The sequence below is a fragment of the Ranitomeya variabilis genome, chromosome 1 (genome assembly GCF_051348905.1).
Source record: "Ranitomeya variabilis isolate aRanVar5 chromosome 1, aRanVar5.hap1, whole genome shotgun sequence".
In the NCBI taxonomy this organism is placed as follows: Eukaryota; Metazoa; Chordata; class Amphibia; order Anura; family Dendrobatidae; genus Ranitomeya; species Ranitomeya variabilis.
In genome coordinates, this window is record NC_135232.1 from 2,804,558 (window position 1) to 2,820,001 (window position 15,444).

At 48.0% G+C, this 15,444-nt stretch overlaps 1 protein-coding gene across 1 annotated transcript in view; it reads right to left on the bottom strand.

Annotated features, from left to right (window-relative positions):
- LOC143801430 (uncharacterized) overlaps window positions 1-15,444 on the bottom strand; it is a 977,383-nt gene that overhangs the window by 790,162 nt on the left and 171,777 nt on the right. The window contains exons 9-11 of the mRNA XM_077281248.1: window positions 13,733-13,830; window positions 13,576-13,654; window positions 13,372-13,469 (exon numbers count right to left, since the gene is read on the bottom strand). Coding sequence (XP_077137363.1) covers window positions 13,372-13,469; window positions 13,576-13,654; window positions 13,733-13,830 — 275 coding nt within the window. The remainder of the gene's footprint in view (window positions 1-13,371; window positions 13,470-13,575; window positions 13,655-13,732; window positions 13,831-15,444) is intronic.

Below are 15,444 nucleotides of genomic sequence, written 5' to 3' on the forward strand. Positions count from 1 at the left end.
CTGCACTCAATGGTATCATTAAAAACGTCAGCTTGGCACGCAAAAAATAAGCCGTCAACCGACCCCAGATCACTAAAAATTTTGGAATTTTTTTTTCACCACTTAGATAAAAGAGAACCTAGACATGTTTGGTGTCAATGAACTCGTAATGACCTGGAGAATCATAATGGCAGCTCAGTTTTAGCATTTAGTGAACCTAGCCAAAAAGCCAAACACAAAACCAGTGTGGGATTGCACTTTCTTTGCAATTTCACCGCACTTGGAATTTTTTTCCCGTTTTCTAGTACATGACATGCTAAAACCAATTATGTCGTTCAAAAGTACTTGTCCCTGCAAAAAAATAAGCCCTCACATGGCCATATTGACGGAAAAATAAAAAAAAGTTATGGGTCTGGGAAAGAGGGGAGTGAAAAACAAAAATACCCAGGGTCATGAAGGGGTTATCCGGGTCACCCAGCTACCCCAGGTGTAGACTTAAATTGAAGCTAACCTCGTGAGAAGACATGCAATAAGTTCGTCGTCACTCTACGAGGTTCCCAGAGCACACTAGGACGAAGTTCTGAGTCTCTCTGGAAAGGGGAGTGGAGTCCATAGCTCCGCCAACTCAGAGATGTCAGGACTAGGGGGTATAAGTGAAAGGGAGCTCATTTTTCACTAGTCTTTGCCCAGAAAAAGAGCTAACAGCAGCTCTGCAAGCTGCTCTGATGCATTTTGATGTTGTTCCTCCCCCCAGCCGCATGGTCAGCCATGATCTGAAATGATATGAGAGAACTGTGTTTTTTTTCAACTTTAATCCCTTTTTATTTGTAATCGTTCTGTACATACGATACTTGTCTCCTTTTATAATATCTTTTTATACGTTTGTAAACACTGCCTACCTTTTGGAGTAAAATATATAAAATTACTAGCTTCGTTTCTCCTTGCTCTATAACGTACTGTCACGTCCTCTGAAGTAAATTACGCTACTAATTTGGGTTGGCTCCAGACCCATTACCAATTCAGGAATAGGAGCTGGTGGCAGCAGAAAGTGTCCTGAGCCGTTGGGAAAACTGGTAGCGACGGACAGCGTTGATAATTATTGTTCCCTCCTGAGTGGGAGCAGTTATATCGCCCTCGCTGCAGTGTGCCCATTAGCCAGTGTAGTAAGACAACCTTTCTGGAAACAAATTATCGTAGGTGCAGTACCCTGTCTGACCTAAGGGTAAGAGGGGCGCCAGAGAGCTGCAAGTTCCAAACTGGAACTGGAATATAGATAAATCCCCTTGATAAAAGAACTGGGGCCAACCAAACTACCCCGGTTCAGGACATATTGGTGTCAGCGGTGGGGATGATAAAAATATCCCCCCTGTGATTCGTGACATATGGATATTAAAATTGTGTAGGTTTTGTTATAATTGTTAAAGTAAAACAAAAACAGTTTAGACAGCACCAACGCCTCTATAAATTAGCTGACACTGCTCACCTGCAGTGGAGGTCTAGTCTTTAGATTCCGGGTGCTGTAGCCGAATAAACAAATGGAACAATCCAAAGCAGAAGAGAAAAGAGGCAGCACTCACCGATCTTCCGAGACAGGTAAATTTATTACTCACAATAAAACCTTCACGGCCGAGGATGCTGAGATTCTGAGTGCGGCAAGCCTGACGACGGCCGTTTCGCGCCTGACGGGTGCTTCTACGGGTCAGTCTGCAAAACGGCTGTCGTCAGGCTTGCCGCACTCAGAATCTCAGCACCCCCGGCAGTGAAGGTTTTATTGTAATAAATTTACCTGTCTCGGAAGATCGGTGAGTGCTGCCTCTTTTCTCTTCTGCTTTGGTTTGTTATAATTGTTGCCTATGCAATGTACTGTCCTGCATCTCTCTTTGGCATGAGGCACCTCATTTTATATATTTTTTGGTTTTAATATGAATAATATATATTTTTTCTCATCTACCTCGAATTGTACACTTCTTAACCCGAGATTTTCTTCCATCGTCATTATATATTAAGATTTGATTTATGTATAAACGTGTGACGCTGAGTCACTACTCACTGACACGCCTAGAGAAAGGGTAGACAGGAGGTCTGAGGTCAGATGCCAGGAGGGCACAAGATAAAGAGCAGCAGGACAAAGTCGTGGTCAGGAAACAGTCCAGGGTCAAATACCAGGAGGGTACGTCAAGACTAGGGAGTAAGAAAAACAGACAGAGGCCAAGTACAGGGTCAGGTACCTGCAGTCAGAAAGCGTCAAGAGCAGAAGGGATAATCCACATGAATAGTCACAACAAAGCCTACATCCGGCAACAAAATCAGAGAAAGACACAATCAGACAGAGCTAAGCACATACCAAACTAAGCTCAGCTACAGCTGACACCGATCTGCTCACAGCTAGCCAACTAAATAACTAGAAAATTACCAAAGATGAGAGGCACCTGGGGAAATGCCTGAAGCAAGCCCAGATTGAGCAGCAGGGCTGTTGATCAAAATGCCCCAGGATCAGATTGGATGAATGGACTGTCACTCACAACACTGACAGTCCAGCATACATCAGATCCCATTGCGAGGTTGAGTCATCACTCACAGCCTCCCTAGTCCATAGTAAAGGTGAGAAAATGACAAAAAGATTTCCCACATTCTGAATATGAATACAGCTTTTCTCTGTATGATTTCACTCATGTCTAACAAGATTTGATTTACTGAAGATTTCCCACACATTGAACATGAATATAGCTTATCTCCTGTGTGACTTCTCTTCAGAGAAGAGGTGATTTATGTATAAAAGATTTACCAAATTCTGGACATGAATACAGCTTCTCTCCTGTGTGAGTTCTCCTATGTTTAACAAGTTGTGATTTCTCTGTAAAGCATTATTCACATTGTAAACATGAAAACGGTTTCTTCCCTGTGTGAATTCTTAGATGTGTTACAAGATTTGCTTTTTGGATAAAACATTTCCCACATTATGAACATGAATGTGACTTCTCTCCTGTATGAATTCTCTGATGTCTAGTAAGATGCCCTTTAACCGCGAAGGACTTCCCACATTCCGAACATGAAAATGGCTTTTCTCCTGTGTGAATTCTCTGATGTATAATAAGACTCCCTTTATCTGTGAAGGATTTCTCACATTTTGAACATGAAAATGGCTTTTCTCCTGTGTGAATTCTCTGATGTCTAATAAGATGCGTTTTATCTGTGAAGGATTTCTCACATTTTGAACATGAAAATGGCTTTTCTCCTGTGTGAATTCTCCGATGTTTAATAAGAGTCGCTTTATGTGTGAAGGATTTCTCACATTCTGAACATGAAAATGGCTTTTCTCCTGTGTGAATTCTCTGATGTTTAATAAGACCCGTTTTATCTGTGAAGGATTTCTCACATTCTGAACATGAAAATGGCTTTTCTCCTGTGTGAATTCTCTGATGTCTAATAAGACTCGCTTTATCTATGAAGGATTTCCCACATTCTGAACATGAAAATGGCTTTTCTCCTGTGTGAATTCTCTGATGACTAATAAGACTCGCTTTATGTGTGAAGGATTTCTCACATTCTGAACATGAAAATGGCTTTTCTCCTGTGTGAACTTTCTGATGTTTAATAAGACTCGCTTTATCTGTGAAGGATTTCTCACATTCTGAACATGAAAATGGCTTTTCTCCTGTGTGAACTTTCTGATGTTTAATAAGACTCGCTTTATCTGTGAAGGATTTCTCACATTTTGAACATGAAAATGGCTTTTCTCCTGTGTGAATTTTCTGATGTTTAATAAGACTCGCTTTATCTGTGAAGGATTTCTCACATTTTGAACATGAAAATGGCTTTTCTCCTGTGTGAATTCTCCGATGTTTAATAAGAGTCGCTTTATGTGTGAAGGACTTCCCACATTCTGAACATGAAAATGGCTTTTCTCCTGTGTGAATTCTCTGATGTATAATAAGCTTCCATTTATATGCGAAGGACTTCCCACATTCTGAACATGAAAATGGCTTCTCTCCTGTGTGAGTTCTCTGATGTATAATAAGATTACTCTTATGTTTGAAGGATTTCCCGCATTCTGAACATGAAAATGGCCTTTCTCCTGTGTGAATTATCTGATGTTTAATAAGAGTCCCTTTTTCTGTGAAGGATTTCTCACATTCTGAACATGAAAATGGCCTTTCTCCTGTGTGAATTCTCTGATGATTAATAAGACTCGCTTTCACTGTGAAGGATTTCCCACATTCTGAACATGAAAATTGCTTTTCTCCTGTGTGAATTCTCTGATGTTTAATAAGATTCCTTTTATATGCGAAGGACTTCCCATATTCTGAACATGAAAATGGCTTTTCTCCTGTGTGAATTCTCTCATGTAGAAAACATTTTGATTTATTTGGAAAGCATTTCCCACATTGTGAACAGGAGTATGGCTTCTCTCCTTCATGTTTGGTTTGAGTTAGATAATCTGAGCTTTCAGTTAATTCCTTGTGACACTGAAATCTTGTATCCACTTTGTCACCTGGAATTGTGGTAACAATACGAGATTGCTCAGGAGAGGGTTCCTCATGATTAGGAGGATTACAAGAAAGTGAAGTACTGTGAAGTCCAGGAGGTCCATGAAGGGTAATGAGGTTTTCTCCATAAGAGTGCTTCCTGATATCTTCTTTTTTACAATTTAGTGACAAACTGCTATTATCACAAGGATTTCCTATAAAGATGAAAAAAAAAATTCACAAAAGGGATTTTGAAATTTGATGGAGCTCAAAATGAAGACCCATGTCAGTGAAAGTACAGGTAATAAGGAAGACAACTACATGCCATAACATTATCACAATAGGTAAAGTGAATAACATTTATAAAATGGTGACATTGGCACAAATCGACCTCTAAAAATTAACCTTCATTAATGTAAGGGTCAAAAATACTTGATTATCTTAAAAAGGTGAAAAAATGGAGGGTCAATAGGGGGAAAAAAAAATCTAGGACTAATGTCTCACTAGATGAGCCCTAAAGTTCACCCTACCTGCCAGCGGAGGATGGCACCCTAGTTGGAGACGTGATGGCACCCCCGCTGAATGTCGGCAGCGCTACGGACCCTAATGCACCCTGAACATCCTACACACTATAATATAGACAAAAAAACACACAAAAACAATTAAAGGGAGTAGCCAAGATATAAAGATCTCGTAGTTATTGCTGTATGTTCCATGAGGGATGCAGACAAGAGGTGTAGTCACATTAATACCCCAACAAAGATGATACGGCCAGAGCATGCAATCACATTAATAGTCATCTTTGGGGCTACAATTTAGACAAAGAAAATCTGATCCATATCGCTATTACACAGCGCCTGTAATATTTATATGGTCTGGAATACACTAATGGAACACCAATCAAATGGGTGCACAGTCAGATATCACATGACAAGGTACTATTAGATAATTAGCTCCTTTCTGTTTCCTTAATTCTAAAGCCTAATGCCCAATGTGATATCTTCTGTTTCCCCCCCCCCAAAAAAAAGGGTGCATAACTGAACATAATTCGCCATACAAAAATCACACAGTATAGGTATTAATCCACTCTCCTCCTCTAATTTCAGAAACCAGTGGTTTCCTGGGTCTCACAATTTTCCCGATGGATAACGACACACACACTGGAGAGAGTGGACCTGCGGGAGGAAAATCACCTCTTCATCCCGTTAGCCGATTCCTCAGATGTCTTATCATGGAAAGGTCGAAGCTGACGCCAACCTCTGTAGCCACTGTACCACCCGATGCCGTCTGGCTCTGGAGAGCGAGCTGGCAGTGGTGGGGGGTTAGGACCATTTTCCGGATCACATGAACACATCTCGTGTGTTAAAGGTTAGGGTCCTGCTGGATTGACAGTCCATGCCATACACTTTGTCTCTACGTGGGATAACAGAGGGGATATTCACACTATTTCCCTACAAAAGGTTAAGAAAAAATCTTCAGAAAAAGAAAAAACGTAAAAAATCAGTGAAACATGCCAAAAACTGGGGTAAATATGGGTCTACTGAAAAACCAGTGTCCGCGTCCTTCTGACACGAAGCTAAACTGGTCAGCTGCTGTGTACTACTGACGAGGAGATAACGTTTTATTGCCTAGTGTCCACAGCAGACCCCCATGGTTTCCGGGGTCCTCCAATGAAGCGATAGAGAAACTAGCTCAGGCACTGAGGGGTTAAGTTTGTATTTTTTGCATCTTTTTCTTTATTTTTTTCTTTGGATTTATTCACAGTTGTATTCAGCAGCAATTACCGTTCTGGAGCAGGAAACTGTAAATGGTCGTCTAAAGGGTTAATAGTTGCTGAGTAAAAAAAACACAAAAGGATTGTACACAGACGGCACACGGACCAATGTAACTCGCTTGGACTGAGCAGATGAGTAGGTTTTTTTCATGGACCTAATATACATTTAAAGGGATGTTCCCAAAAGAGGGATTTTTGGTTCTTACCGTAAAATCTCTTTCTTGGAGCCTTCATTGGGGGACACAGGTAACCATGGGTGTATGCTGCTGTCACTAGGAGGCTGACACTATGCAAATAAAGAAGTAACTCCTCCCCCGCAGTGTACACCCTCCGACAGGCACCAGGCAACTCAGTTGGTGCAAAAGCAGTAGTAGGAACAGGTAACATATAACTCAACCTATGTACCAACCCACAACAATGGCACGTTAGCCAACACGGTACAACTTCAAGGGAGGGTGCTGTGTCCCACAATGAAGGCTCCAAGAAAGAGATTTTACGGTAAGAACCAAAAATCCCTCTTTCTTTCTCGCTTCATTGGGGGACACAGGTAACCATGGGACGTCCAAAAGCAGTCCCTAGGGCGGGTATTCTGCAGAAAAAGAGGAGCTAGGTCGGCCGGTCAGAAACCGCCGCCTGCAGTATCCTCCTACCCAGGCTCGCATCAGCAGAAGCCTGAGTATGCACCTTGTAGAATTTGACAAAGGTGTGAATGGATGAACACGTTGCGGCCTTGCAAACCTGGGAGGCCGAAGCTTGGGGACGAACTGCCCAGGAAGCTCCCACATACCGGGTAGAGGGAGATTTCACCCCCGAAGGGGGCAGTTTGTCTTGGACACGGTATGCCTCCAGAACCGCCGAACGGATCCAACGAGCAATTGTGGACTTGGAGGCAGGGAGCCCCTTTCGACGCCCTTCCGAGACGATGAACAGAGGATCGGCCTGACGAAAAGAGACAGTTCTGGAAAGATAAATCCGGATAGCCCTGACCACATCCAACTTATGAAGGGATTTCTCCAAGGGATGAACCGGGGAAGGGCACAAGGAAGGGAGGACAATGTCCTCATTTATGTGAAAAGCCGAAACTACCTTTGGTAGGAAGGAAGGAACCGGACAAAGAACCACTTTGTCCTGATGCAGGACTAGAAAGGGAGAACGACAGGACAATGCCGCCAGCTCCGACACTCTTCTAATGGAGGTGATGGCGACCAAAAAGGCTACCTTCCAGGATAGAAGCGAGAAGGAAATGTCCTGAATCGGTTCAAAGGGGGCACGCTGGAGGGCGTCCAATATGAGGTTGAGATCCCAAGGCTCGACAGGAGGACGTAGGTCCTCACCTGAGGCAGGGAGGCCAGGTCTCTTTGAAAAAGAATGGACAGAGCGGAAATCTGGCCCTTCAAGGTGCTAAAGGAAAGACCCGAATCCAGACACGCTTGAAGGAAACTGAGAAGGGATGAGGCCATAGGAAACAAATTGTTGTCCTGACACCACCGGAAAAAAGCCTTCCAACACCTGTGGTAAATACGCGGGGAAGCCGGTTTTCTCGCCCTTATCATAGTCTGGATGACGCTTTGAGAAAAAACCCGCGTTCTTCAAAACCGCAGCCTCAACGGCCATACCGTTAAATTCAGAGACCGAGAATTCAGGTGGAAGAGGGGCCCCTGCGAAAGAAGGTCCGGACGATCCGGAAACCTCCACGGAACGTCCGATAGAATGTTCACCAGTTCCGCATACCAGGCCCTGCGAGGCCAATCTGGAGCTACTAAGAGTACGGGGACCCCTTCTGTCTTGATATTTTTTACGACCCTTGGGATCAAGGGGAGGGGTGGGAACAGATAGGGCATCTAGAACTGAGTCCACGGGATCACGAGAGCGTCGCATCCGACGGCCTTCGGATCCCGAGATCTGGAGACGTACTGGGGAACCTTGTGATTTGCCCGGGAGGCCATCAAGTTGACGTCTGGGACGCCCCACCGCTGGCAAATCTGCCTGAAGATTGCGGGGAGAAGAGACCATTCGCCCGCCACGATGCCCTGGAGACTTAGAAAGTCGGCTTCCCAATTGTCCATCCCTGGGATGTGGACGGCTGACAGAGGGAACGTGACCCTCCGCCCAGCGCAGAATTTTTGCGAGTCCCTCCCTGATGGTTTATGTAAGCCACGGCCGTGGCGTTGTCCGACTGAATGCGGACTGGTTTCCCAGAAAGGAGAGACTCCCAGCGGATGAGGGCTAGGAAGATAACTCTGATTTCCAAGAGGTTGATAGGGAGGCGCACCTCCTGAGCAGTCCAGCGGCCCTGGGCCGTGAGGTGGAGAAAAACTGCTCCCCAACCTTGGAGACTGGCGTCGGTGGTGATCACCTGCCAGTGAAGAGGGAGAAAAGACCTCCCGCGCAGCATGGAGGTGGATAGCGTCCACCAAGAGAGAGACTGTTTCACTCAGAGAGAGGCGAAACGGGTGATCCAGGGAAAGTGGATTCCTGTCCCAGGCCGACAGAAGGGCCAGCTGGAGGGGACGAGAGTGGAACTGGGCATAGGGGACGGCCTCGATGGAGGCGACCATCTTTCCCAGAACCCTCATGGCGAGGCGGAGAGACGGAGGATCCGGGCTCCTTAGAGCTCTGATCCCCCGACGAAGAGAAAGTAACTTCTCCTTGGGGAGGAAGACCTGAGCCTGAGAGGTATCGAATTCCATGCCTAGGAACTCCAGCCGCTGAGATGGAATCAGGGAAGACTTCTGGTAGTTGATTATCCAGCCTAGGCGAAGAAGCGTGTCCAGAGTAAGCTAGAGGCTCTGGCTGCAATCCCAACGGAAAGGCCCTTGATCAAGAGGTCGTCGAGGTATGGGATTACCAGAATCCCTTTTGAACGTAGGATGGCCATGACAGCTGCCATGACCTTCGTAAAGACCCTGGGCCCAGACGCCAGACCGAAAGGGAGGGCTGTGAACTGATAGTGATGGCCTTGGATTGCGAACCGGAGGAATCTCTGATGACATACGCAAATAGGGACGTGAAGGTACGCATCTCGGATATCCACAGGACACAGAAACTCTCCCGGCTCCATGGCCGCGATTACCGAGCGTAGAGATTCCATCCTGAAACGCCGAATCCGGAGATGGCGGTTCAGCTGCTTGAGATCCAAAATTGGACGGAGAGAGACGTCCTTTTTTGGAACCACGAACAGGTTTGAGTAAAAACCCCAAAAACCGCTCGCGATGAGGCACCGGAACTACGACTCCTGAGGCGAGGAGAGAATCGACGGCCTGGAGAAGTCCTGAGAGGTGGGAGGGGTGGGAGGGCTGATTGGTAGGATGAGAGAGCAGGAAACGTCTTCCTGGGGCGAAGAAAATTCTATCTTGTAGCCTGACGTGACAATCTCCCTGACCCAGGCGTCGTCGACAACCGATAGCCAAACCTCTGAGAACAGAAGCAGGCGGCCTCCCACCCTGGAAGGATTTCCAGGTGGGGGCGACCCATCATTTATTAGAGAACCTGTGACCCCGAGATCCAGATGGTCTTGCGGGGTGGCTCTTAGCACTCCAGCGCTGCAGAGGCCTGAAAGAAGGTTTTCTTTGGTCTCCTTGTGAGGAAGAACGGTCCTGGTTGGTGTTTCCAGATAAGGCGAAGGACCGAAAGGACTGGGGGCCCCTCCTGTTGAAGGGATGTTTTGGCTTGGACTGGGGTAAGGAGGTTACCACCCGTAGCGTCCGAGATCATTTGATCCAGCTGCGTGCCGAAGAGTCTAGAACCCTGGAAGGGCAAACTAGTGAGAGATTTCTTAGAAGCGGGGTCAGCGTTCCACGCCTTTAGCCAGAGAATCCGGCGAATGGCCACAATGTTGCTGTTACCCCTGGTGGAGCAGGCCGCTGCATCAAGGGAGGCATTCATGAGGAATTTACCCGCAAGAGAAATCTGATCCGCTAAATCAGACAGTTCCTTAGCAGGAGCAGAGGCCAAAATGCCTCTGCGCAGGGTCTTGGCCCAGGCTGACACAGCCTTGGCTACCCAGGACGAGGCGAAACTAGGGCAGAGGGAGGCTCCGGAAGCCTCAAATGCCGATTTTGCTAATGCCTCGATTTGCCTGTCTGTGGGGTCCTTAAGGGAAGCCGCGTCCGGGATAGACAGAACTGTCTGCGAGGATAGCCTGGAGACGGGCGGGTCGACCTTAGGAGACTCGGACCATTTGGAGACAAGGTTGGAGTGAAAAAGGGTATAACACGTCTAGCCGTTTCCTGTCAGGGAAACGCTTGCCAGGGTTTTTCCATTGTGTAGAGGTAGTGTTGTCAAACTCCCCGTGATTAGGAAAAAACCTAGAGGAACGTTTAATCCCTTTAAACGCAACGGAGGCGTCCTGAGAGCTTGCGTCATCCTCTTTAAGTTCAAGCGTCTGAATGATAGCCTTATTTCAGCTATCAACCATCTCCTGTGTTTCGGAAGTCTCATCTGCATCCGAGTCAGATTCCGACAGAGGAAAAGTCAGACCCGACGTCCGCCTGCGAGGAGGGGGAACGGGCAGATAGGGGAATCCCATCCAGGGAACTGGAAGAGTATCTAGATAAGGTCCTTTTTATGTCTCTTTTGTCCAGTCTGCCACTGTGAGGGTCTAGGACAGGTGCAAGCGAATCGCCGTGTGAGGCGTTCGTGGCACTGGTGGCATAAGAGAGAAGCGGGATACGTTCAAGTGCCTGGACCAGGGACTGAGAAACCTTAGTCAGGTCGGACACTGATTGAGACATTGCAACAGCCCACTCTGGGGGAGGGGGGGGTGCAGTCATCCCGGGACCTAGGAGCTTCCTGAGGGACTGACATAGTGAGAGGAACGCAGGACGGGCAGAAAGGTGACGGCTGACCTGAGGCCCAGTTTTTCTTACGGTGAGCGCAGGCGTAATGGATGGCCGTAGTGGCAAGAGCCGGAGTGGGGTCGGACATAGGTGGATATTACCTTATCCTGGAGTGAAGAAGTACTGCCGAGTTGAGCCCGAGAGCAGTAGCGCTGAGCCCTGCAGAAAAAAACAGCGACAGCGGTAGCCGCAGATGCCTGTGTTCCCCCGAAATTGCTCTGTCCCATGAGGTGAGCAGACGCTGACAGGGAGCAGGAAGTCACAGAAAGAGCGCTGAGACAGCGCGACGCTGTGGGCGCGTACCGGCGCTGAAGGGGGGAAGCATAAGAAAACCTCCAACAGAGCTGAAAGATTCCCGGCCGCAATAACGTCGGCCGCCACCAGAGGGCGCTCAAGCGCCAAAAAGAAAGTGAAGAAAAGCCGGGATAGGAAAAACTGGCCGCAATAATGCCAGCCGCCACCAGAGGGCGCTCAAGCGCCAAAAAAAGAAGAAAAAGCCGGGACAGGCAGAAAAAAATGGCGGGCACGCTCCAGCAAGTTTAAATAAAAAGGAGGGAAAGAATGCCAGCGTTAATGTGAAGCCTTTCCCCGCGGTTTAGCGCGTCCCAGCGCCTGAAAGAAAGCGACCGTCTCCTATCACAGGGGAAGCCTGGTAAGTTATATGGAGATTGCTGCCGGGCAGGGTGAGGGAAGGAAGGGGGGGCTTTGTTGATTGAAGATCCCTTACCTGGAGAGGAGGAACCATCAGGATCCCTTGTAGACTAGAGGGTCCTGGAAGAAGTCCTCCTTCCCGCGCCACAAACTCTCCGGCCAGGGGGAGAGGGTCACTGGAAGTGACTCCGAGGAGAGGGATGAGGAGGGGAAACGGGCAGGACCGGCCACCGAGGAAGAAGAACCCCCGAATGGGTGACAGGGGACAAGGTCCTGCCCAGCGGGTCCGAGAGGGTGCGATGTGGGTGATACCACACTGCGCTCTCGGTCGGTGAGAAGACTGCACCCTGTTACCCTGAAGGAAAAATCTGAAAGGGAAAAGGTTAATAAACAAAACAAATCCCTGTAAAAGAAATGCGGATCTGGGGTTAGATCCAGGTCCGCCTCCTACAGACACTGAGCAAAAACGGAGGTGCCTGTCGGAGGGGGTACACTGCCGGGGAGGAGCTACTTCTTTATCTGCGTAGTGTCAGCCTCCTAGTGACAGCAGCATACACCCATGGTCACCTGTGTCCCCAATGAAGAGAGAAAGAAATCACAAGGTTTTATTTTTTTTATTTTGCCAGTATAACGCATTTTTAAATCTGTCCTATTTTGCACATATCACCCCCTAATTACGCCCCTCCGGGCTCTGTGTACCCAACAGTTCCTGTGTGAACCCATATGTGGGGAGGAACCGCATGTTATATACTGGGGTGGGGGCAACAGGGCCGGATATTATACGCTGGGGGGCTACAGAGCCGGATATTATACGCTGGGGGGCTACGGGGCCGGATATTATACGCTGGGGGGCTACGGGGCCGGATATTATACGCTGGGGGGCTACGGGGCCGGATATTATACGCTGGGGGGCTACGGGGCCGGATATTATACGCTGGACCAGAACGTTGGCCTCAGTGTAGGAGGCAGTGGGAGGCAAACAGAGGGGACAGGTAGGACGACTCTACATGTGACAAGTTGTCACTCGTCAGCACCAGGCAGAGGCTGATACATCACCGAGATCCATGGGACGGGGAGATTCACAACCTGTAACACAAGCTCAGTCATTTATATGGCAGCACGGGACTCGTGGAAGAAAAATACGGATGGAAGGGGTGGAAGAAATATTCTCAAAGGTAAAGGAAAACTAAATCTGTGCTTCCTAAATCATTAAGAAGAGGTGTGAAGGCGGCCCTGTTATTCATCGGTGCACCGCCGGACTCTACAGGAGCAGCCGCGCCATCACCGGACGCTTCTGCTGAGATGAGGACAGCAGATAAAGCTTCACTGCACCGGAGACTCCACACGATATCGCACACTGCGGTCATTATTACATAACGGTCATCGTCATCATCATCTTCATACGCCAGTTAATATCACACACCTGTGGAAACATCTACCAGAATCTCCTCCTCCTCATCACTCACACACGGCTGATCCCCCCTCGTCATCGCTTCCTCTTCTGTCTCATCCTTCACTTTATTCTTAGTCGGATCTTCCTCCTGATATATCAGATGTAACACTCAGCACAATACAAGAAACCACTAAAATCAGTGACATCTATGACCTCGATCAGAAATGTCCCCCCATATACAGATCCGGTACAGGGCTCAGCGCCGTCTACCTGATGATCCTCCGGGATGTTGTGATTCTCCTCCGGACAGTCCGGGGAATACAGAGGACGGGGACATCTCTCTGGTGGATTTATTTCCACAACTCCATCTGTAGGAGACACACAGTGATGGAATAGATAGTGTCATGTGATGATGAGATGATGGGGGTAGTAGTAGGTGACCACAGAACAGACATGACAGTCTCCCCTCCTCACCCTGGTGACCGGCCCATATTGTGATCGCCTCTTGTGCTCCATGTATAACCTCAACCTTAATGTCAATCAGATCTTCACCCTAAAAAGTAAAATGTAAGATGAGCTCAGGTCCCATCACTTCATGGTCAGATGTTGTGGGGGCTTCAGTGTCATCTACCTGATGATCCTCAGGGATGTTGTGTTTCTCCTCCGGACAGTCCTGGGGATGCAGAGGACGGGGACATCTCTCTGGTGGATTTCTCCTCCTGGGTCCATCTGTGGAGACACACAGACTGAATACATGACCTGCCGTGTATCTGTCTATATGTGACACACGTCTCTCAGAACCGGTAATTCTAGGTTTATGTATCAGGGACTAAATTACATTGTTGTGGTCCTCACCACCGGTACCGCGGTCCCAGCACATTGTGGGCTCAAGTATGAAGTAAGAATCAGCGAAGCCAAAGCCTAATGCTCTCTGCTCTGCCCTCAGAGAATGAGGACCCTGAGGAGAGGGACAGAGAAGACCCTTGTCAGTCAGATGGAGGAGCCGTACTAAGAAAAACAACTTCTCCAAGTTCCCTCTCCACCAGGGATGGAACCATAGAGGAGCTGGAGAAAGCTCCACATTTCTATCCAGCGGTTTCTTTTCTCCTAATTCACCATTATGGAGATTGGGCGAAGGACGGTTACCATTTACCAGTGATTGTTTTTTGGGAGCCCCAGAGGTCAACATGAGGACACTGCCTCCCTCCTGGACAGGATCCTCTGGGATCACTCTAAGGCCATGTGCACACGTATGTTCGGATCCCTGCAGATTTTTCACGTTTTGTCTTGCGGTTTCCACTGCGGGTTTTGGTTTTACTATTGATGCTGCATATGCTGTGCGAGAAGGACCTTCGTGACATCACGTTCATGTGACCGCGACGTCACGGTCATGTGACCGCGACGTCACCGCAGGTCCTGCTCGCACAGCAACCCTGAGACCGGACGGCCGTGTGCAGCGCTGAGAGGTGAGTATAGAATTATTTTTTATTTTAATTCTTTTTTTTTTTTTACCACAAATATGGTTCCCAGGGCCTGGAGGAGAGTCTCCTCTCCTCCACCCCAGGTAGCAACCGCACATTATCCGCTTACTTCCTGCATCGTGGGCACAGCCCCATGCGGGAAGTAAGCGGATCAATGCATTTCTATGTGTGCAGAATCGCAGCGATTCTGCACAAAGAAGTGACATGCTGCGGGTTTGTAAACCGCTGTGTTTCTGCGCGGTTTTCCCGCAGCATGTGCACAGCGGTTTGCGGTTTCCCATTGGTTTACATGTTTACTGTAAACGCAATGGAAACTGCTGCGGACCCGCAGCTGCAAAAACGCTGCGGATCCGCGGTAAAAACCGCAACGTGTGCACATAGCCCAAGAGGAGAGAACCTGCCGTCCTCCTATTAATAGACGAGTTACTGTGTTTTAATTCTTCTTTAACCCCTTCACTACCTTTAACGTATAGGTACGTCTTGATGATCATGCCAGCACAGGAGCTATACCCTTGCAATCGCCGCTGGGAGGTCGGCTTATGGGATAGCAGAGACCCGGCTATCAATGCCAGGAGTGGTGCCCGCACTGCCCCTGGCTGTTCACCCTCCAAGATGCCTAGATTAATACTGATAGCAAAATTTAGGAGTTTGGGAGAGGGAGGGAGCTCCCTCTTCCTTCCGATCGGCACCACCGTGACGTCATTGCGAGTGCCCGATGGTCGTCAAGGCAACCCGAGGATGACATGACAACCTCAGGGTCAGCCAGTGACTGTGCCAGGAGCAAGGACTAAGAGCTTTGGACAGTTATAGAACCAGAAACACATGGGCCACTTGCACATTGAACAAGTCTGTAGGAACCTGT